We start from the raw sequence: 23988 nt of genomic DNA, 5'->3' as shown, positions 1-23988 counted from the left end.
TACCCATTATTGCTTCGTCATCTCTCCTTCTACGCTCCTCATCCTCTTCCCTCTCATTTTGGGCCACCTGGAGATTGAACATTCCTTCTGATTGGTTAAACAATTCTTCCTTTTGCTGATCGATTTCCCACATCATCCTTAAAGAAAAAGACATTGTAAGAAGGAAGCAGAAACTATGAATAATGATATAGATTTTGATTTTGGTGAAGCAGGAAGCAGAAACTATGAATAATGATATAGATTTTGATTTTGGTGAAGCAGGAAGCAGAAACTATGAATAATGATAGAGATTTTGGTGTGAGATTTCTGAGGATGGACGTGGATTATATGGAGGATTTAGAAAGGATTAGATTGTAGATAATGTCATGTGGCATGCCATCATTCGTCAAAAATCTGATCGAAATCTATCCTCAAAGATTGTAAACATATTGTGATAGGTGGCGTGGCATGATTGGTTAAAAATCTTATCGGAAATCTATCATCAACAATTCTGAAAAGGTAACGACACGTGGCACGACATGATTGGATAAAAATATTATCGAAATCCATCACCAATAATTGTCTTTTCGGATAATGACACGTGACGCAATAAGAACGATTAAAAATCTTATCTGAAATTACAAATTAAATTATTTCGTATTATTTTATAAATAATAAAAAATACTAATATTTTATTGCCTATTGCCAGGACTATTTAGTGTAGGAATGGAGATGCAAAAGACAGTTACTGTTCATTAAGGGCAATTACTGTTCACTAGGTGGATTAAATAGTGAATAGCTCGGGAGGGGGCATTTCCCACGGTAGAACTGCTCTTAGAATAGATGATTCTGCTCTTAGAATAGGGATCGACATAATGAATGACCCACAATAAGGATCGACATAATGCATGACCCATCAATCAACTACTCAGACTCATAACTCTTGTGTTTTATTGTCTCAAACAAACGAATGAGAATCCTTTTCGGATTTTCTTTGTGAGGATTTCAATGATCTTCCAATCATATTCGTTCATCGTATATCGTGCAGTCAATTTTCGTCAGTTACTATTTATATTTAATTTTAAATAAAAAAATTAAAATAATTTTTTATCATACGATGTACGATGAACGGATATGATTAGAGGATTTTCAAGATCCCTACAAAGAGAATGATCATTCCAAACAAACATATGTACAAAAGTGTAGACGCATGCTAAGCCCGTTTATCAAAATATTTGTCGGACTTAATAAGCCCACTCCCACATTAATGTAAACCAAATAATGACATTGACATTTGTTCAAAACAAAAAAAAAACACAAAAAAAAAAAAAAAAATCATAAAATAAGATATTTTTGTCATGGAATAGAATAATATATCATATCATATCAACGTCATAAAGAAAGCACCAACAAAGCTGATTGTAGCTGGAACTAGAAGGCATCTCAAAATCCCCTCAAAGCTTCATCATATCACTCCTGTTCTGTCTCTCCGAGTTCCAGCAAGATGGATCACCATGGTAAGCCAAAGCCAACCTCTCACTCTCTCTCTCTACCATCAAGCTTTCTAATTGACATATATATTTTAGATGGTGGGTATGGCAAGGTCAACCTCACAGTGCACATCTTGGCTGCCTCCTTTGTTGGCCTTCTGGTTGCTGCTGCTGCCACGAGCATTTATCGCCGGAAAAAGTCGTCTAAGGCGTTGAGAGCCCCAAACAACATCACTCCACGAATAGAGAGGACGGAATCCGGCCGCGTTAGGAATATCGAAAGATTCTCCCATTATGTTGGTAAATTTCTAGATCATACCGGAAAAACCTAAGTCAAATATCTTACACATTATTACCTTTTATTTCAATATTTATTCAATTGAAATTTTGAAAGATTTTTAGAACCGTTATAAATCTTGGGGGATCAGCCTAATGATTAAAATACACAATAAAATCCCTAGTTTATTAAAATCCTTTCATTTTTAAAAATATTTTAAAATCAAATATTAATTAAATATACATAAAGCTTTACGGACTACTTTAAAATTTGAAATGAATATACTTGAATTTTAATTGTTACCCATAAAATTCCATAAATTTATTTAAAATATTGATTTTTTTCCATTATTTAAAATATTGATTGAATAGATCTGAATTGCAAACTCTTTTAAAAAAAATTTAAAATTCTAATTAAATACACCTTTATCTCTTTTCTTTAACTTTAGTCAATGAAAATATTCAAAACTAGTCCTGAATGTTTTTTTTTTTTTTTTTTTTGAAGAAGAAAATTACGATATTTTTCGTTGTTAAAAAAAAATTACAAATACATATCATGAAGAACTCGATTCTAAAAATGTATTTGCAAACTAGACGTAAGAATATTAAAATACATATTTTAATATTTCTTTTCTAGAAAAGAACATATAGTTATATTACTTTCTTAAATTGGGAAGAAGAATTTAAACTTGGATCTCGGTCCAGAAGTCAAGTTGGAATAGCTAGCTAGTTGGTATTTATAACATGTATTATTTGGTAGCTAATTAACCTTCTATTACAAAAAAATTTCAGCCTTTTCAAGCCCGAAAAGGATGGACAATTGATGGCTTGCCACCAGTTGTTCTCCTTTTTAAGAGGGAAAAAAAAAAAACTTCTTCTACAAAGTCAACTTGTTTTGATATTCGAAAATTTTAAATTAATTCATAGGACTAAGTTAAATTTTATTTTATGGTATGAGAAAGAGTTTTATTGAATAAAAAAGAAAGTTTCACATGTTTGGGGAGAGAATGAAATTGACCCATCTTTGAACCAAGTTAATATAATATTTTAGTTAGTAATTTTTTATGTTTTCAAATTTTTACAAGTTATTTATGTTACATAATTAATAGAGAATTCTAACATTGAGTCTTTGTAACATCTCACATCGTTCAGGGGAGTGGATCATGTAAGCCTTATATGTATATTCCCATCTTTAGCTAGCACGAGGCCTTTTGGGAACTTACTGGATTCGGAGTTCATCGAAACTCTGAAGTTAAGCGAGTTCGCGTGAGAGCAATCCTAGGATGGGTGATCCACTGGGAAGTTCTCGTGTGAGCTCCCAGAAACAAAACCGTGATGGCGTGGTCGGGATCCAAAATAGACAATATCGTGCTACAGTGGAGTCAAGCCTGGGTTGTGGTGGGGGCCCAGGCCGGGATGTGACAATTTGGTATCAGAGCCAATCCCTGACCAGAAGTGTGCCTACGAGGAAGTCGGGCCCCTAAGGGTGGTGGATTGTAACATTCCACATCGCCCAGAGGAGTAGATCATGTAAGCTTTATATATATATATATATATATATATATATATATATATATATATATATATATATATATTCCCATCTTTATGTATCACGAGACCTTTTGAGAACTCACTGGCTTCGGATTCCATCGGAACTCCGAAGTTAAGCGAGCTTGGGTGAGAGCATTCCCAGAATGGATGATCCACTGGGAAGTTCTCGTATGAGTTCCCAAAAACAAAACCGTGAGGGCGTGGTTGGGGCTCAAAGTGGATAATATTGTGCTACGGTGAAGTCGAGTCTGGAATATGATGAGGGTTCGGGCCAGGATGTAACAGTCTTGTTACTAACTTTTTCTTGCTAAATTACCAAATTATATTTATTTTAAAGCGCTTAATTTTGCTTGTTTTATGTGCAGCTAGGCAACTGGGAATTTTGGATGCAAATGAGTGCCCCCAGCTATGCAAGTTAGCTTATGATTACTTGAGAAAAACGAAAGGGTGTGAAGAAAACATCTACGAATATTTCGCTTCAGAAGCAGATCAAGATTCTCTCTACGGAAATTTGATTGACGAATTTGATGGATGCATCCTCAGTTATTTTGCATTTCATTGGAGCCAAGCTACTCTAATGATTAGTCAGGTATATGAATACACACACACACATAATATTACCCAGAAATTGGAAAAATTTAAGGAGAAATTAGAATCCTCTACACATTTCTAATACTTTTTGGATTGAACATTGGTTCTATTTTGAAATTTGATTAGGACGCCTAAATAATAGCAATGTCAGCATTTTTATATTTATTTAGATTACATATAATTATTGTGTTTTTTTTTTAATTTAAAATGTTAATTATTATCCTTTAATGTTGATGTATTTTTGTATGTGGCCTTTTTTTACGAAGCTAGGTTCTTCTCTCACGTTAGAATTCTGTGATCTTCATTTTTGAATTTTGAATGGACTTATCCATTTCAATTAGTAGTTGTTTTCACTATTTTATATTGATATTATGTGAGATAATTTGACGTATTCTCTATTTTCGGAAGCTTGAGGCTGGTACGTTCATATAATATATTTAAACGTACCGAATACGTACCAAGAAGATATATAAAGTAACTTACCAAATATGTTTTTTTTAAATAAATATAAACGTACCAAAATAATATATAAATGTACCAAATACATACAAAAAAGAAATATGAACGTACCAAATACGTACCAAGAAGATATATAAAGTAACGTATGTACCAAATATGTTTTTTTTTAAATAAATATAAATGTACCAAATACATACAAAAAAGAAAACAAACATACCAAATATGTACCAAGAATATATATTAAGTAACGTATCAAATATGTACCAAGAAGAAATCTACTTTTCATGTGTAATTTGAAAGACTTTTTATTAAAATTGAATACTACAATATTTATCTACAAGATTTTAGGAGTTTTGAGATATTATCTAAGAAAATTAAAAGGTATATTAAATATAATGGCAAGTCGCAATCATGGGTATTTTGAAAGACTTTTTATTGGAATTAAATTCTACAATATTTATCTACAAGATTTTAGGAGTTTCGATGTATTATCTAGGAATTAAAAAAGTATATTTATATAATGGCAAGTTGGGTAATTTAAATTATAAAAAAGACTACTTCTAATCTATGTGGCACCTAAATTGTAGGAAAATGTTTAATCGCAAAATTTTAAAACCGGGCATCTGTATCAAAACCTCTCAAAATTTAAATCAATAATGTCAATGTACCAATTAATTCCAGACAAAAAGTCCACCTAGAAATTAATATAAAATAAACTAGCATTTGGGTTCTTCTCTTTTCTGTTTTAGCCTTCTTAATTAATTAATCGCAATATAATATTTTATTCATCAGTTATTTATCTTGCAGATTTTGAATGCAGAGACTAAGAAGATGACGAAGCTCAAAGACATGGTATTGGCAGCTACCAGGTTAATTCTCCCATTTAGGGTTCTTTCTTTTTTTTTTCTTTTTTTTTTTTAAATTCTCCCATTTAGTTAATTACCTAATAATCATAAATAATTTTGCGTATTAATTTAACTTATCCCACTCATAATTTTTCTCCCAACTCTACTGAAATAGGGTAGAAATTTTCAGTTCAAGTATTCTTGAATACATGAAAGGAAATTATTTTCGAGTAAAAAAAGAGTAATGTTATTTATACTATGTTTTTGTACCAAATCTTCATACCACCTTAGGTGACATTTGATGTGGACAATCACATCATTTGAATTAATCAGATTTTTAAATTTAGTTCATTATTTAATAAACTAATAATTAAGAAAAACTAGTTAATAAAATAAAGATTGTGGTATACGAGGAGTCTTTCTCCTTCTTTCCTTAGGTTTTGCAAACTTTTCAAATGATGTGGCTGTCCACATCAGATACCAAATATGGTATAAAAACATAGTATGAATAACATTAGTCGTAAAAAAAAGTTCTTTCATGTACTAATACCATCATCATTGTCGTCGGGAAGCACTAGGCATTTTGCATAATACATAAAGCTTTTCACTATATGCCAAAACGTCACACATATACGAACTTAGTATGAAAAAAAGGACTTCTATAATTACATTTATTTTCATGAAACTCAAATTTTGCTACTTAACCTTTTGACCAAAAAAAAAAAAAAAAAATTTGCTACTTAACCTAATCCTGAAACTCTACTCATGTCTCACTTTGCATTCTACCGTCAAAATTTGGTAACAATTTGTCGAAACTGCTTACATGGCACCAGAGCCGTGCTAAACTGAGACCTATGACGAAAATGAAATGAGGCCTTCCAAATTTAGTACCTTATTATGATTTTTCTTCACAACAATAAAAATTTGGGATGCATCAAATTAGATTTATGAGAAGAAGAGTTTCTTTTTTCCTTCTTTCGAATCAAGAATACTATGAATTATGAAAGTTTTAAGGTATATAATAAGGGTGTGAAGAAAATATGAGGCCTGATTTAAAGTGATGTCGAGGGCACGTGTCTTGTTCGCTTTGCCTCTGGGCCGAATATGCGTGGCATAAATGAGATAATTTGATACTTTTCTAGCGTGGCACAGATGAGATATTCCAAGACCTTTAACGGCTAAATCTTGGTCATTGAGTGTTTGACCAAGATCAAATGGTTCAAATTTCACGATGTTTTAACATTTGGAAGAAGAAAAAATAACATTTTTTGGGAGGAGAATTTGAAATTGATGAGACTATTTATGTACTAGACGAATTTTGAATTGCTAATTTGTTTTTTAAATTTGGTGAGAATTTGCTTATTTTGTTTTGACATATAGGAAGCAGAGATTTGAGAGGATCAGCAAGGAGCTAAAGATGACAAGGGTGTTCTCTACTTTGGTAGATGAAATGAAAGCCATTGGAAGCACTGCAATAAAGGGAGAACCACAATGTACGGACGTGATGAAGCCGGTGGCCCATAGTGAGAGGAGTCCCGTGCTTCTTCTTATAGGTGGTGGAATGGGCGGTGGCAAAAGCACTGTCCTCAAAGATATTCTCAAAGAGTAATTTTCATACACGCTTGCGCCTTGTTTCCGTGTCTAATATTGGGCAGAACAAGTTTTCTTCATGACTAATGCTTCTTCTACTTTCGACTTGGACAAACCATGCAAGTTGACATCTACTTCTTCATTCAACATTTGTTAAAACTAATAAGTTATCCAAGTCAAACCAATCTTAGAGACCAAACGAGGCATGAGGATCATTTAGTGATTAATGGAGTGTGCTTAGTATGCATGTCCATATTTGGCAGATCATTCTGGTCAGGAGCAGCAGCAAATGCTGTGGTAGTAGAGGCTGATGCTTTCAAAGAGACGGACGTCCTTTACAGAGCCCTTAGCTCTAGAGGTCACCACAGTGACATGCTCCAAACCGCTGAGCTAGTAATTAAATCTCTCTCTCTCTCTCTCATTTAGTTAATTTTGTTTATCACAATTTAACCTGGGAGACAGTGACTTTAGATTTCTAATCTCGGATTGATTAATCGCCTGGCTAGATCTTAGGTTGTAGGTGCTCGAAATTTGATACTTAAAACCATAAGGTCTAAGCTCTGAAGGACCATTCTATACTCTTAACAATCAACCATGTCAATCAATGGGATAAAAGTGGAAAATTTTGAGTAAACTGTAAAACTGAGGTATCTTCAAGGCGCGCGTCATGTTATCCCTGCACAAAGAATTTCTACATCAAGGTTATATAAATGCACACATTTTGCATTATACCCTTACATTAGTTAATCAAACATCGCAATTGATGTCATTACAGTTAATCATGATAGTTGATGTATGACGTATATGTCTGCCACATTTTTTGATGAGCTAGATGATCTAAGAATGTGCTTTTGTAGCAATTTTCAAATGGGATAATTCCATCATATAGTTGCATCAACTAACTGATTGATCAATGCAGGTGCACCAATCATCCACTGATGCTGCATCATCGCTTCTAGTGACTGCACTCAATGAAGGAAGGGATGTAATCATGGACAGCACTCTATCATGGCTGCCCTTTGTTGAGCAGACAATAGACATGGCCCGGGATGTTCACAACTGCCGCTACCGCATGGGGGTCGGATACAAGGTGGAGAAGGATGGCACCATTACCGAAAACTATTGGGAACGAGTGGATGAAGAAGAGGATCATCAGGACCAGCAGAAGATAGATAATGGGGAGGAACCCAGGAGAAAACCCTACAGAATAGAGTTGGTTGGAGTGGTTTGTGATGCTTATTTAGCTGTTGTTAGAGGCATAAGAAGAGCTATCATGGTCGGGAGGGCAGTGAGGGTCAGTTCACAGTTGAATTCGCACAAGAGATTTGCTAGTTCATTTTATAGATATTGCCAGCTTGTTGACAATGCCAGGCTCTACTGCACCAATGCTACGGCTGGTCCTCCAAAGGTAATTTAATTTTGTACCCTCAAAAGCTACTTACTTTGAAGTAATGTTGTTATGGAGACCACAATTTTAGATGACATTTTCTGATGATGTGTTAATTCAACCACCACATTGACGGACTCACTTGGAAATATTTTGTAGAAAACACTTTTGCACATTAAAAACGTTTTTATCAGAAGGATATATATAGAAGTTGTATAGAAAATGATGAAGTGCTTTTTGAAAGAGACGCAAGTTAAGTTATTTATCATAAAGTCTGAAAATCTTTTACATCCTAGAAATGATATTAACTTTTTTTTTCAAGCATTGCCAATACGGCCATATGCATGGCATGAAATTTACTAACTTGGATTTGTGCATAAAATGCAGCGAATAGGATGGAAGGATGGAGACAACAAGTTGCTAGTCGATCAGGAAGAGATCAAGTGCCTGACAAACTTGAGCAATTTGAACTCCAAGGCAGAATCCATATACGAGCTTTACATGCAGAACCCAAGCCTTATTCTCGAGCCTGGTTCTCTCTGGAAAGATATTGTTTTGTGCTCCTCAAGGCCCAGCCTTCAGCTTAAGCTAAGGGCTATCATTCAAAAAATTGAAATTTCATACACTGCTAACAAATTGGGTTAATCATCAACTTAGTTCTTGTTTAATTTTGTGTTTATTGGAATTCTGTGCATACAAAAATGAAATATATAATTCACTGTCATCAGATATCAAAATAAATCCCTCGTCGAATATTGCTACTAATAAGCCGAAAAAAAAAAAAAAAAAATCAAAGAGACCAATACATTATACAAGAGTACAAAGCACTTCAACAAAATTCCGTCCCCGAAAACCTCACTTTATATATACGATTGCATGTGCCTTAACAAAAATGATACATAAAAAATGTAGACTCAAAACTCTCCCCACAGGTTGTCACTTTAGTAGTGGGGCTACTGTCATTGCGGAATTTGCTTCTTATTTTGTTATGAGATGAGTAGGATAAGTTGAACCTTTATTAGGTCATTGTTTTGTTTAACTATGAGAAGAACAACTTATACGAAACGAGTTTACTGTTACGTGACATTAAGATTCAATAATACATTGCCACGTAGAGAAAAATTTTTACATGACGATATGTTATTGAACAAGAAACGTCATATGATGGTAAACCCGTTTCATATAAATCATTGTCCTGTTGAAGACCCCTTTATGTCTAGTTTAGATATTTAGGATAGGACACTACTTAGCTGCTACAAATTTAGCAGCAGCCAAATAGTTTTCTTTAGGAAATATATTGTCCTTTTTAGCAAAGTAGTTGACTTGGGCACCATAGACACACACACAAATGAAAAAAATGAAAAATAAAACGTACTGATCATAGTATGGACTCAAGTGCAACATTTGTCGTTATTTAGTACTACGGTTTAATGATATTTATTTTCACTTGTAAGTAAGAAATCTTAATTCGATTCTCGCCAAAGGTGAATTCGAACCACGTTATTGCTAGCCCATTGTGAGATTAAGCCCACCCTCTATCCTTAGTGTAGATAGAGATCCTAGGGATCCCACATCCTAACCGTTTCATCGTAATCTATTTGTGTTTAATTTTAAATAATAAAATTTAAATAATTTTTTGATCGCACAATATACGATAAATATTTCATATATGAAGATCACTAGAATTCCCGCAATTTGAATCCGGATGAAATCCATATCCGTCAGACCCTTGGGGTTAAACACAAAACCTGAGCCGCCAGCACCACATAATCGAGATTATATAAATTCAGCTTGAAAAGAAAAACCCCTTTGCATCAGAAAACCCTAGCGGCCACTCACAGATCCGAATTCTTCCAAGCTTTGCTCCCGCCTAGCGTTTCCGATACCGAAAGCTACACCATGGTAAGTCTCCAAATCCCCACTCTCTACCTCTCTCTGAATCGCATCATTTCACTGGTACTTTATCTCTCCTAACTCTCTCTCTTTCTCTATGTTTGGGTGTTTCAGGCTGACGTTGAGGCCGATGTTGCGGCGGCCGGAGTTCCGAAGAAGAGAACATTCAAGAAGTTCAGCTTCAGGGGCGTCGATTTGGATGCTCTGCTCGACATGTCCACTGATGAGCTTGTCAAGCTCTTCCCTGCCAGAGCGCGCAGAAGGTAATACAGATGGGTCGATGCGATCTCTTTGTTTGATTTATTGGTGGTTTTGTGAATTGGGTTTTAATTGATCTTTTTGGAATTTTTGTGGTTGGTAGGTTTCAGAGGGGTCTGAAGCGCAAGCCCATGGCTTTGATCAAGAAGCTGCGCAAAGCGGTAATACTTCAGAACTTATCAGTTTGCTGATGTGGTTCGTGATGGTTTAAAATGAGAATGATGCGTTATTTATAACTGAGTTATCAGCTTATTTGTTTTCGATGCATAATAGTTAACGCCAACGTCGGTCCTGAGCTTGTCCACCCTCTGTCAAGCATATGTTATGTACACACTATGCATCTAATTCATGTAATGAATCTAATTTCATATCGGGAATTGATTTAACTTTGTCTACATGTGTTTTGTGTTCTGGAAATGGGGACCTGATATTCCTGATCTACTTAAAATATGTGCTTTGGTTTTGTACTGTAAACACATGGGACTTGTGTGGATTTTCTTGTCCGTTTGTTTTATTACGCTTACAGAGGTTTGGCTCATAAATTGATTGATCAATGTATAAATAATGTAGGAATGACTTGTATACTCGAATGTAGTAGTCTATACACCCCTTAGAAGGCATAATCGAAATGGGACTACTGTTTAGGACACTGTTCTGTTGTTGGATTTAGCTGAAGCTGTATTTGATTGATTGGATATCGATTTTGATATATTATCATGAATATTTTACAAGGAGCAATTATGAAAACAAAAGTTTGAAATGAATGCCTGTATAAGACATTGCCTTGATTAATCACTATTCACTAGTGAAAAATGAACGTTGCAGCATACTATTTTAGTGTCGGGATCAAGCATATCTTCCTTTTCGTCGTTCAGTTCTGATGCATATTGTCATTTGCTTCCATGGTTGAGGAAAGTGTGGACCTAATGGGTGTTTCTTTGTGCTTGTAACAGAAAAGGGAGGCTCCACCCGGTGAAAAGCCAGAGCCAGTCCGTACTCACCTGCGTAACATGATTATAGTTCCGGAAATGATTGGAAGCATCATTGGAGTGTACAATGGTAAGACCTTCAATCAGGTTGAAATCAAGCCTGAGATGATCAGCCACTACCTTGCTGAGTTCTCAATCTCATACAAGCCTGTGAAGCACGGTAGACCTGGTATTGGTGCCACCCACTCTTCAAGGTTCATTCCTCTTAAGTGAGATTTTTGCCAGCGGTCTAGATGTCTGGTCATGTTATTTCTTCCAGACTTTGATGTCGATTGCATTTTTGCTCATTGCTTTTCAGTTTTTTATATTATGACCATATCTTGATTACTATTTAGATGGAAGTTATATTTACTATTGTGGTCCTTTGGATGCGCAGACTATGATCTGATTCTGAACGCTCAATTTAATGTCAGCATAGTTGAAGTTAAATGCGTGTTATCTTGAATCACGACAGTATGTCATTGTTCTATATTTTCTCTTCGCGAAAGAGTTTGCAGCCAATTTTCTGATCTCCCGCATCCAATACTTTAAGGCGATACACAAATGGTTGCTACAAAGTGACTAGGCAGACCGCAAACTTCAACTTCGTTGCCACATTTCCCTCTAAATCAAACCAAGTAAGCCTATTGGAGATGTCATCTGTGACCAAAAGAACCATTTTGCCATTCTTTGAACGAACCAAAGTTTTGCGGTTAGAAAGCATCCCAGGGACAACTCCCCTCTAATAAGATAAAGCAGGGTCCAAGATTCTGACACTATATTCCTTCATGATCCAAAAATCATTTGGGGATTGGGAATGATGAACACAAATATATAAAGAGTCTCCCAAAACCTCCAAATTCAGCTTCGAATAATCATAGGCAGGGGTCGGTATGGAAAACTGGTGAAATTTCTCGGTGGAAGTGTCAAGGGTTAGAACTACGTAACCTTTTTCATCCAAGTCGTTACGCATTAGCCAACATAAAGCACCGTTCGAAAACACGAAATTACCAAAAACACGATAAATACCTTTGCAAGTCTTGGATCCTTTTCCAGGAGTTGGATTTTAGGCTATAAACATTGACTTGAGTAGTCACAATATTGTTAGATTCGATTTTTGCTAAAAATGAATTTGAACTATATTATTGCTAGCCTATTGTGAGGCTTACCCACTCCCCCACCCACTATGTTTGGATGAAGAAATTTAACATGAAGGAAGTTAAATGACGGGATTTTATTTTTTAGAATTTGTGAATTTTCTTGTTTGGTTAACCTAAAAGAACAATGAAATTAAATACGGAATTTGTTTTTTTTTAAACTCTCAATCATAGAAATTAGAAAAATGACAACTATTTACATGGAATTGGAGGTCCCAAATTCCAAGTTTTTTTTATTTCCACACAGTCTCAATTTCTATGTTTATGAATTCAAACAAGGGAATTGGTGCATGTCAATTTATAAATTCTGACTTTTATCAAAATTCTAAATTTATTTCTCTCATTCAAACATAGTGAGGGTCTAGAGGTGCATTTTGTGCATTTGGGATTTAGGGTTGGCTCCTTCTAGCGTACTATGTTTTGGATCCAATGACATGCCTTTTTACTTTCCCAACACCTTGTTAATTTTTTTCCATTGATCTTCTTCAATTCATATTATCTGACAGCTAAAAATTAAGAAGAGCGTATGAGAAATAAAAAACTAGTGTGTGAATAGCACCACTCTTAAAAAAAAAAAAACACATATCCTAAAGCGCATCAATTTTCCTTTATAATAAAATGCAAGTGTTTCATGGCTTGAAGTTTCTGAAAGAAGAGCTTTTTTTTTTTACTCCAAAGTGTTATAAACATTGTATTTAAGTATGATTGTGTAAATCATAGATTAGATTGGATACTAGTTATTTTTCCCCATTAGGACTTGTATTCCTTGGAGGAGAAGGATTCTTCCCTCCCTTATTACTATAAATAAAGGCATTAAGTAGGGGCAATAACACATCATCTACACAACCCTACAAACACATCTCTCTTTCTCTTTCTCTCTCTTGGGCCCCCTCTCTCCCTTGTTAGATTAATATAAGTCACAACACGTTATCAGCACGCTCCTACCGATGTGCTTAGGAATCTAACATGGAAGTTTTCTGCATCAAATCAGTTCATCAATATCATCACGCAATCAAGTTTTTCCAAAACAACGATTTTTATCTCAATATTTTTGCAGCCCTGATAGCATGAACATTCACCAAAATGCATGACACAACTTACATTTTTTGAATTTTAGATTCTACATAAATTGTGTATGCATTATATCCATAATTGTTGAATTATGTGAATTGATATTGTCATGAATTGCATCAAATACATGTCCATACATTGAATTATATGTTGAATATGCATGAAGTTGAATTAATTTATAATCTGGAAATTGAAAAAAAAAAACCCAAATCGCGAGCCGCTGGCTTCCAGTTGCACCGCATCATCGAGCCACCATAACCAGGCCTGTAATCTGCGTGACTGAGCTACATCACAAGCAGCGAAGTCGAGAGCCATCAACTCTTTCTCCCTAAAAAAAAAAGAAAAGAAAAAGAAAACGATGTCGTTTATGCCGTCGTCCCCAAACCCACATTCACATATGGACAAGCCACGACATATAACGCTGATTTCCATTGGGAATGATGACCTGCAGTCTGTTGTGATTTTAGTTGTCATATTCCTTTAATAGCAGGGCATTGGATAAAATTGTAATAGGGAGTTAATTGTTAGTGGAAATTGGGGGTCTTTGTAACAGAGTCTAATTTGGAAGGGTAGTTAAGTAAACTTTTGGTTATTCTGTGAGTTGGCATTCACACACTCGGTGAAGGTAGCAAAGTGGTTGTCATATTCCCTTAGATTGTGGCAAAGAGAGGATATGAAAAATCAATATTAAACTCTTTTTCGATTTGCCTTTTTCTTCTCTCTACACTTCCACCATTGCTGCAGGTCAAGGTTAAACCCAGATTATTGGGATACTAACATTGGTATCACCCAACGATCTTGGCTCCCTTCCGTGCATGACCTGCCATATTGCCGTTACGCGTGTAACTACCATGGATGCTCGTGTCTCTGCTTTGGAGGTCGTCTTCGCCTCCATTCCCAATCTCATCGCTGAGAATGTCAACTTTTCGGTTAACGCAGCGGTAGCTTCTGCCATTGATTCTCAACTTTCCGGCTAACTCGCCACTCAACTCGATCAACAACGTCCCCTTTATTTCACGCAATTTCGGCGTGAACTCACAACTCGTACTAAAGGGTGGTGGGTCTTCTACAACGGGGAATTTTATTCTTAGTCCTCAACGTGATCGAGATCCGATTCCTTTCCCTCGTGGTCTCTGCAACCACGACCGGTGTGGTCTCCTCCAAGTTAATTTTCCTCATTTCATGGAGGAGGATAATCCGTTGGCCTGGATCTATAAGGCTGACCAGTTCTTTTCCTTCTATCACACGTTGAAGAATCAAAAGGTGTTCACCGCCTCGTTCCACCCCTCATTGGGAGGATTTCACTCAAGCCTTTTGTCTGGAGTTCGGCACCTTTGAGTTTGATGATAGGGCCGAGTCCTTGTTCAAACTTCGCCAAACAGGTACCTTACGTGAGTATATCCTTGAATTTCGAAGGCTTGCTAACCGAACCTTTGATTTGGGCCCAATTTTGCTTAAGAGTTGTATCTTGGGTGGCCTTAAACGTGAATTGAAATACGATGTTAAATTGTTGAAACCTGCCAATATGCATGAGGCCATTGCTATTGCTATGCAATTGGACACCAAACTTGCTGAATTAAAACTTCCTTCCTCTCGGGTCTCTATTTCTGTTAAATCTGTAGTCACAACCCCTCCTACTCACACTGTATTGCATCCGGTTAACTTACCCATCAAGAAATTGACTCCTACTGAAATCCAACAGAAACGTGAATGGGGAGAGTGTTGGTTTTGTAAAGATAAATGGGTTAAGGGGCATAAATGCAATCTCAAACAGTTGCTCATGATGGATGTCATTTATGCCTTCTTTCCTGAGGATTGTGTTGTGGAGGATGCTGATCATGAATTGTAGGTTATGGAACTCAATTCTTGTGCCTTTTATGGCACTGCCCCGACACCAAACCTTCGAACTATGAAGGTTAAGGGAACCATTGGGGGTCACACTATCATTATCCTCTTAGACTCGGGCAGCACTGACAACTTCATTGATTCGAAGTTGCAGAAACGTTAGGGTCTCCCAGTCTAAGCTACTAGTCCTTTTGAAGTTATGATTGCGGATAGGGGATAGGTCAAAAGCTCAGGGTGTTCTAATTCTGTAGCTCTTTCTTTGGGAGGCTACAATTGCATAATGGACTTATTTTCCTTACCCTTGGGTGGCTGTGATGTAGTATTGGGGGTTCACTGGTTGTCTACAGTTAGCCCAGTTTTGTGGGATTTCCAACACTTAATTATGGCCTTTACAAAAAACCAACACAAATTCACACTACCCCTATAGATTCATCAATCCAAGAGGTCACCCTGCAACAATTGGACGGGGAACTTTACACTTCTAATATGGGGTTGCTTCTGTATTCCATGGAAACTAAACAGTTTGAGGATCGTGATCTTACTCATTCCCAATTGCAAGTGCTACAATCCCTTCTTGATGATTTTGAGGAGTTGTTTGCTGCCACTTCTCAATTACACCCTTTGAGAATATATGATCACCACATTCCTTTGTTGCTCGATGCTAAACCACCCAACATTAGGCCATATCACTATGGCTCGTTACAAAAGAAAGAGATTGAGAAGGCTGTGCAGGAGCTCTTGAATGCAGGATTTATTCGGCCCAGTCACAGTTCTTTTTCCTTTCCCGTGCTCTTGGTGAAGAAGAAGGAGGGCACATGGTGGATGTGCATTGATTATCAGGAACTTAATGCGCTCATAGTGAAGGATAAGTACCCAATCCCTTTAATTGATGACTTACTTGATGAGTTGTTTGGTGCTCACTATTTTTCTAAATTGGATTTAAGATCGGGGTACCATCAAATACTTATGAATCCTGCTGATATACCAAAAATTGCCTTCCAAACACATGAAGGCCATTATGAGTTCTTGGTTATGCCCTTCGGTCTCACCAATGCTCCAGCAACTTTCCAAAACTTAATGAATGATCTCTTTAAACCTTATCTAAGAAAGTTTGTGCTTGTCTTCTTTGATGATTTGTTGATTTATAGCAAGAGTTGGTCTGATCATTTGGTACATCTCAGATTGGTATTTTGACAAGTTGTAACACAGTAAATTGTATCCCAAGAGCTCTAAGTGTTCATTTGGACAGTGTAAGGTTGAGTATTTGGGCCATATTGTATCTCAAGAGGGGGTGGAAACTGATCTAAACAAACTGCAAGTAATCAAGGACCGGCCCGAGCCTAAGAATGTCAAGCAGTTGCAAGGTTTTATAAGGTTAACAAGTTATTACACGAAGTTTATTCCCGGATATGGGGGAATCTATCAACCCCTGTACAATCTCACCAAAAATGACAGTTTTGAATGGTCTAGTGCGGCTGTAGTAGCTTTTAACAAGCTTACTGCTACCATGGTCTCACCCCAAGTCTTGGTACTTCTTGATTTTTCTAAACCCTTTGAAATTGAATGTGATGTTTCAAGTTGTGGTATTGGTGCAGTACTACAACAAGGAAGGAGGCCCATAGCTTTCACTAGTTAATCATTCGGTCCTAGGAACCAATCTTTATCCACCTATGATAGGGAATTGATTGCCATTGTCTATGCAGTGAAGAAATGGAAAAATTACCTCCAAGGTCGACATTTCGTCATCAAAACAGACCATAACAGCCTCAAATACTCCTAAACCAACGGGCTAATAACCCTTTTCCAACAAAAATGGATGTCAAAACTTCTGGGCTTTGATTAGGAAATCTTATATAAATCGGGTCATGACAATGTTGTGGCTGATGCACTATCTCGGGTCCATCGTCATTCTACACTTCAAGAAGCCTCTTCCCTTGTTATTTTGGAATGTGCATCCATTTCATATCCATATGGTGGGTGGTTGGATGATTTTAGGAGGTACAATGAACATGATAATTGGATTGCAACAAAGACCAGAGAGGTTTTCGAGAGCCTTAATACTAGCACTGGAAACTCACCAATTGCTAAGTTCTCAATTGATAATGGGTTCTTATGTTACAAGAAGAGGATTGTTTTAAGTCCAGATTCTGAGTGGAAAATTAAACTGTTGGAAGAACATCACTCAACCCCAACTGCGGGTCACCAAGGAGTGGTGAAGACTTATCACCAATTGAAGAAACGATTCTATTGGCATGGAATGAAGAAGGATGTGTGACAGTTCATAGCTACTTGCCATGTATGTCAGCAAAACAAGTATGAAGCAAACTTTCCTCCAAATTTGTTGCATCCACTGCCTATTACCCTTCATGTGTGGACTAATATTAATATGGATTTCATTACTGGGCTGCCTCTGCGCGAAGGGAAATCGGTGATCATGGTTATGGTGGATAGGCTATCTACGTACTCTCATTTTATAACCATACGCAGCAGCTGGAGTTGCACAAGTTTTCCTTGATAATGTGTTTAAATTGCACGGCATGCCTTAGTCCATTGTTAGTGATAGAGACCCCATCTTTGTCAATGCCTTTTGGAGAGCCATTGTTAGTGATAGAGACCCCATTTTTGTCAATGCCTTTTGGAGGGAGTTCTTTAAACTACAAAATTCCAAACTATGCATGAGCTCTGGATATCACCCTTAGAGTGATGGACAAAAGGCTTTTGATTAGAAAACTAGTATTAAAGACAAAGAATTTAGATGTAGATGCAGAGCTTTGGAGTTTGAGTGTTGTGTTTGATAAATTATTAATAAATAAATCGAAAACTGGGAGCCAAATTCATTAATTGTTTGTCTACGTATCTACTTTGCAATGACTCTGCAATGGCTGCGATGGCAGTAGCCTGGTGCACTGGGTTCAGTTGTTTGTTTTTGTCTGTTGTACTTTCCCATTCATCATATCCCTCGATTCTATTTTAATTGCTTTTTACAATTGTTCATTTAATCTCAGTTATGTAAATAAATGCAAAAAAATGTTGTTGTTTGCTTCCCAGTGCTGAAATACTTCAGTTTTATTTGCAGTTCTTGGTTTTCTTGCATGGTATTTGTCCGAGAAGATCAAAGTGTTTGATCATAGAGGTCATTCCGCAAAGCTCTGCTTTATATTTCTTCCATTACTATGTGCTGCTTTCGTGGGAATCTCTCGTGTGATGATTACTTAATCATTGGCAGGACGTATTCACCGGAGGTCTTGTAGGAATTGTCACAGCTTTGATTTGTTACTTGCAGTCGTTCCCTCTCCTAAACCAGCGGGATGGATGGGCACCTCAAGTGTATTTCCACATGCTGGGTGCAGAGAGGAATGTTGGCGTGTCCTTATCTTCGGCCACAAGGTTAAGCTCTTTTTGTATGCGAAGAACAAATATTGAGAGTCCAGACTCAAGTATGATTCGAGTGCACCAGTCCACTAGTCACTGGAAGAAGGGAGAAGACCCTGAGTTGAGTTTGTATGTCAAATAGAAATAATATAGAACGTGTATATACATTTTGTATACACAACGTAGTACTTATTCGATAGCTCCATATCATATTTGTAGCTCCTAACATCATTCTTTATCAAATGAAAATTTTATAATTGTATATAAAAAAAATGTACGACTTTTTTTTTTCTGAATTGCTTTGTTGGTTTTTTTGGTGATGAATGTGATGGTTTTCCATTATCCTGTTTTTAGTCTAAGGTTGTACCAAACACTTCACTAAATCAGTCCAGATTAATCTAATCTAAGCCATTCCAGCTTAGTCTCTGAAGCTAGTCCAGTCTGAGATAGTCCAGTGCAACAAACGTATCCTGAAAGTATAATATAGTGTTGACTTAAACAGAACAAATAATAAAATATTATCTAAACAATTTATATAATATATTTATTTAGTGGACAATGGGTAATTATTGTTTATTTTCTTTATTATAAGGCTGGTGAACTTTCACACAACACTAAGCATCTTTTTCCACTTTCCCGATTCCCTGCTGCCTATTCTCTCTCTTTTACCTCGGCTTCTCCGCTTCTAACTTTCCATCCCTTTCATCTTCTTCTTTCTTGAAAAACAACAAATCAAAGCAACTCCCTCCAACCCTCCATCTCTCCACCGTACATCTCCCTCTCTCCATCCGTCTATGCTATGCCAGCACAACACTTCTCCGTTTCTAGGCACAGAAGTTCTGGTTTTGCGTTACACGAGACAACTAGAGTTTTTGGGTTTCCACTTTGCACATACACAGAGCTGAGAGACGAGGAACAACCTAGCATATGCCGCCTAGCGCTGCCTAGACTCTCTCCGATTTATTGAATGTTTTGCCCAAAATCACCACAGAAGCCACTGCTCAGTGCCTAGGCCATTTTTTAGTGTTAGTTTATTTCAACAAATTAGACGGCTAGCGGGGTTTAGGCGGATTTAGATAAATTTGTTGTATATATATTGTATAAACAAGTGTCTATTTATTTAAAAAAAAAAACACACATAATTATATAGGAATACATAAATTGTAAAAATAAAATGACAAATAATAAAGTATTAAAACATATTAAAAACATGAGAACAAGCATATAATGAGTATTCGTCCAAGTATTTAAGTCTCTTACATTTTATTGAAATTAGAATGCAAAATGAAAGTTATCAATTTTCTGTCTCAGTAAAAGTCGCAACCTAGGCAGGTTTAGACAAGCGCCTAGGCGGGCTAGGCGGACGTCTAAACGGGTCTAGGCGCACTTTCTTAATTTTCAAACGCACAGAGACTAATCGGAGCGGTGACCAGGTCTAATGCCTAGGCGGAGATTTTTAGAACTATGGTTTGTAACCGTTCCAACAATTTAGTGTATTTATTTTTCCTTTAATTAAATAATGTTCATATTTCATTTGTTCGTCCGTTTATTTTCAACTATCTTTTGAGAGATTCTACATTAAATAAATTATCAAAGAATTTTTGTAAACATCGTGCGCTTGCTAAATCCGTAAATCGCACCAATTAGTTTGAATGCAAATAAAGTTGCTGCTTTGTTTCCTTTTTATCTTATACATTTTGATGTGATATCTTCCAATGCCTGTATGGAATCAAATTCTTTTCCAAGTTCAGAAATCACGAATATTGGAAACTGATCAAGTATCTTAGATTTTCCGAATTATAATTTAATTCCTAAAATTTACAGGTTTTTCGAAAATTTTGAACTTTTGCGTGGGCGGACGTACGATCTCTGAGTGCTCATGCATACAAAGTTTTCTCCGACCAAAAAGAAAAGGTGTTAACAAGTTTTTGAAAAGTTCTGATAATAGTATGCCATTTATCACATCATTTCCACGTTTTAAATTAGAGTATAATAATAGGTCATGCTTGAAAATATAAACTTGTAGTTAAATTCGAGATATTTCAAAAGTCAAATGTCAATTGGAGCACCAAATTCCTGTCTGCCTTCACCTTCCTGGAAATGGAAAACGCAATTTCCTCTCAGCTTCATTGAGTGTTTCTTGCACAGCCTCTTCTATCTCTGCAGCTCCAATCTTCCCAAAAATACAATAAAATACAGAATTTTAGTGTTTTATTATATAAGGGGTGAGTGGTGAAAAACACCACGTGTGCGCTCTCCTATATTCAATTAATTTATGAATAAGAATTGTTCTATCTTCCTATCCTATGTATGTCCATGCAAAGCACAAAGCTTTAAAACGTAGTTGTCATTTTTGGCCTAGAACCAAACGTAATGACCATTTTAAATAAAATAAAGTACTTGGTTAGGACAATCTGATTGTCGTTTTGCGCTCAAATTGAAATTCTTTTTTTTATTTTTTATTTTTTTTTGGTATATTAGATTAGTTGTTAAAGAGAAAAAGTACTAGGTATAATGAATTTTTTTATTTTGTTCAAATTTATCTTACCTTATCAAAATCAGATCAATTAGTATGAGTGAAATTTAAAGGGGAAATCACCTATCCTACTCCTTTTTATTTAATTTTGAGAAAAGGGTAATGCTAGGGAGATTATATTTGTCGACAAAATTTGCAAATTAAATGATATGTCACCAATAGAAATGAACACATTTATCGACGCTTAAATAATAATCCAATCATCAACTTCTATATCATTTAGTTTGCAAAATTTTGTCTCCCTAGCATTACACATGAAAAAATAGCAAGAATTTATGATAACTTCAAAATTATGTGCATGCATACCTTGGTTTCAATTTCCAGTTCTGCTGAAAACTCCTCAGGAGAGAAATTAGAGTGAACATTTCTGGCTTTCAAACCCAAATATTGCAAGCACTTAAGAACCTCCAACATAGAATCAATTCCTGATGTAGGATTAGCCACCTTTAATCTAATCTTGCTCCATTTCACTCTTTCCTTTTCATTTTCTACCAAAAGTTCTTCCAGCTCCACGTTCCTCTTGATCAATTCCTCCTTGTACCTCTTCAGCCGCTGAATGTTCATAGCAGTCATTTGCACAATCCAATTCTTATCACTCTGCAACATGTAGAATTGGAACACCAAACAATTATATAACAAATCTCTTGCTCATTTGCGCAATTCGAAATAGTTATATGCTCCTCTTAATTTTTCATAGGAGTGATATTTGCACATCATTTTTCATCTTCTGAACACCCTTTTAATTCTGGCTCTTGAATCTCTTTTAATTTGTTCATCAACTCAATGTCTAGAAAAAGCAGAAGGATGTGCAAGAGGTGATGTGGATCACTCCAATAAAAACACTTTCATGAAAATCCGATTAAGAAACTATACTATTTTGGAGTGCTGATAACGGATATTAAATTTAGTTTAATGTGGTTAACTGAATATACCCACCCTGGTTCCCTTGGGAAGTAAAGAATGCAAGGCTAAGTAGCTCTGCTTGTGCTTCTCCCTTCTCATGCGCTCGTTGATCATGCGGCGAAAACCCCGTTGTCTGCTGTCCTGTTCGGCTTCATTTCTTGCCGTTGCAGGTTGCCAGCTTTTCCTCAAGAATTGCAGCATCCTCTTGTTCGTATTCATGGATTTTGTGACATCATTGGGAAGCTTATCAATGACGGGTGTATTTGTGTACGGCACAAAAGCGCTTTGATTCAGTACTACTGGAGGTCTCTCGTCATACCATAACAATTCACCTTCCAATGCTTTGAGGATACATTGGTCCATTTCCTTCTCTCTCTCTCTCTCTCTCTCTCTCTCTCTCTCTCTCTCTCTCTCTCTCTCTCTCTGTGACAGATGTGTGTGTTGTGCCGGGAATTTCAAATTTCAGTTATAAGGCACTTGTCGACCTGGGTTTGCTGCACTTAAAAAGACTTTAACAAGTGGTCAACCATCTGGTTTTGGTGACCGAGATTTCTCGGTTAAAAGAATACATATATCATTCCTCTGTATGTACATGAGTGACTTTGGAGTCGTTTTGGTGGGCTGATATAAATAGTTGAGTTGATCATTGTACACATATAAAATGTTCATTTTGAGATATTATATTCACACATATCAAATTATTTTTTCCGCATCCTTTTAATTTTTTAATATTTTCTACACACCACTAATACTTGATAGAAAAATATTAAAAAAAAATAAAAGGATGTAGAGAAGTAATTTGGGGTGCGTGAATATAATCTCCCTTCATTTTTAAGTCCACGTCCACGACATGTTTACTTGTAAGAAATTTGACAAACATATACTTCATCAAATTTCAAAAATGATTGAGGGTTAGGCGAAAAATTAAGTTAGGTCGTGTTTGGTCTTAAAATTGCAGTATTAAGCTGAAGTTGTTCGAGCTCAATGTCGTTGCGAGGGTGAAGTTGGCCAGGCTTTTGAGCTAAATCTCGTATGGACAAGTCTTTAAAGGAAAGTGATACCAATACTTTCGAAAAAAAAAAAAGAAAAAAAAAAAAGACTACTTATGATGTCCACTTCACTTTGAATTTTATTCTTTTGTTTATTTGAGTTTCAACAATTAGAATAGTCTATTTCTCTCGTCTCAACGCATAAATTCTTTTGCAAAATATTAGCCAAATCAAACGGTTGTGGTATCTAATTGTGCTAAAAAAAATTAAAAAAAAATTCCGTTCATTTTTTTGTCTAATAATTAGTCAAATTTCCTGTCTTTTGATTTTCCAATTTTTTTAACAAATATTCCGTTCATTTTTTTTATCATGTGTTGCCCAGTTGCTCTGAGGACAAAAGAGTTCTTTGTTATTTTACCCATGACGGGCAAAGGCTTTTCGTCCTCATATCTTTGTCGAATGGAATCCAGCAACTTGGAGAAGACCGCGATCTTATTGGAAGAGATGGTCCTCTTGATGAAGGCAACAGATTCAACGGTGTAATTTCCAGATGAGAGACGTCGCTAACGTCCATAACAGCCTTGCTTGATGCCATTGGTGATTGGGATCTCACACGATGTGTCATTGCAGAGAGCGACTGCCTGGAGGCGTTGGATTTTCGTACCTTGACGTGGTGTTTGCCTTCTTCGCTGTTGTCGGCAACTGTTTCCAAGAAGATGGTGGAGGCAGCGGTCTCTAGGAACTGCGCCGTGATTAAGAGCTTCCCGCGGCGGTATTGGAAGAGGAAGAGGATGAGAGTGTAACAGATGATGCACTGGAGCACCACCA

General features: G+C 36.3%; 3 protein-coding genes across 3 annotated transcripts; 2 read left to right on the top strand and 1 right to left on the bottom strand.

The window, feature by feature from the left end:
• Positions 1 to 1375: 1375 nt before the first annotated feature.
• Positions 1376 to 8887, top strand: LOC137732265 (calmodulin calcium-dependent NAD kinase-like). The gene is made up of 8 exons (XM_068471572.1): positions 1376 to 1496; positions 1566 to 1769; positions 3662 to 3885; positions 5154 to 5215; positions 6572 to 6796; positions 7045 to 7174; positions 7701 to 8189; positions 8556 to 8887. The coding sequence occupies exons 1-8, from the start codon at positions 1484 to 1486 to the stop codon at positions 8811 to 8813; spliced, it is 1605 nt and encodes a 534-aa protein (XP_068327673.1). The 5' UTR covers positions 1376 to 1483; the 3' UTR covers positions 8814 to 8887.
• Positions 8888 to 9938: 1051 nt separating this feature from the next.
• LOC137731052 (small ribosomal subunit protein uS19x) lies at positions 9939 to 11737 on the top strand. Its single transcript, XM_068470107.1, has 4 exons — positions 9939 to 10070; positions 10176 to 10324; positions 10423 to 10480; positions 11273 to 11737. Exons 1-4 carry the CDS (start codon positions 10068 to 10070, stop codon positions 11519 to 11521), a joined length of 459 nt encoding a protein of 152 aa, XP_068326208.1. The 5' UTR covers positions 9939 to 10067; the 3' UTR covers positions 11522 to 11737.
• A 9081-nt stretch (positions 11738 to 20818) lies between these two features.
• Positions 20819 to 22551, bottom strand: LOC137730671 (transcription factor bHLH92-like). The gene is made up of 3 exons (XM_068469639.1): positions 22205 to 22551; positions 21575 to 21865; positions 20819 to 20905 (listed from the first exon to the last, which is right to left on the bottom strand). Exons 1-3 carry the CDS (start codon positions 22532 to 22534, stop codon positions 20819 to 20821), a joined length of 708 nt encoding a protein of 235 aa, XP_068325740.1. The 5' UTR covers positions 22535 to 22551.
• Between the last annotated feature and the right edge of the window lie 1437 nt (positions 22552 to 23988).

The sequence above is a fragment of the Pyrus communis genome, chromosome 4 (genome assembly GCF_963583255.1).
Source record: "Pyrus communis chromosome 4, drPyrComm1.1, whole genome shotgun sequence".
NCBI classification, from domain to species: domain Eukaryota; kingdom Viridiplantae; phylum Streptophyta; class Magnoliopsida; order Rosales; family Rosaceae; genus Pyrus; species Pyrus communis.
The sequence above is the reverse complement of the archived record's forward strand: the minus strand, read 5'-3'. Positions and strand labels throughout refer to the sequence as shown.

What these genes read in the sequence shown, in the direction of transcription:
- LOC137730671 (XM_068469639.1), bottom strand. Translation starts at nt 22,534, where the DNA reads ATGGACCAATGTATCCTCAAAGCATTGGAAGGTGAATTGTTATGGTAT. An exon ending in TACTTCCCAAGGGAACCAGG is followed by an intron (nt 21,866 to 22,204) that starts GTGGGTATATTC and finishes TACATGTTGCAG; the next exon opens with AGTGATAAGAATTGGATTGT. An exon ending in AACTGGAAATTGAAACCAAG is followed by an intron (nt 20,906 to 21,574) that starts GTATGCATGCAC and finishes ATTTTTGGGAAG; the next exon opens with ATTGGAGCTGCAGAGATAGA.
- LOC137732265 (XM_068471572.1), top strand. An exon ending in CTACTCTAATGATTAGTCAG is followed by an intron (nt 3,886 to 5,153) that starts GTATATGAATAC and finishes TTTATCTTGCAG; the next exon opens with ATTTTGAATGCAGAGACTAA. An exon ending in CTCAAAGATATTCTCAAAGA is followed by an intron (nt 6,797 to 7,044) that starts GTAATTTTCATA and finishes CATATTTGGCAG; the next exon opens with ATCATTCTGGTCAGGAGCAG.
- LOC137731052 (XM_068470107.1), top strand. An exon ending in CCTGCCAGAGCGCGCAGAAG is followed by an intron (nt 10,325 to 10,422) that starts GTAATACAGATG and finishes TGTGGTTGGTAG; the next exon opens with GTTTCAGAGGGGTCTGAAGC. An exon ending in TCAAGAAGCTGCGCAAAGCG is followed by an intron (nt 10,481 to 11,272) that starts GTAATACTTCAG and finishes TGCTTGTAACAG; the next exon opens with AAAAGGGAGGCTCCACCCGG.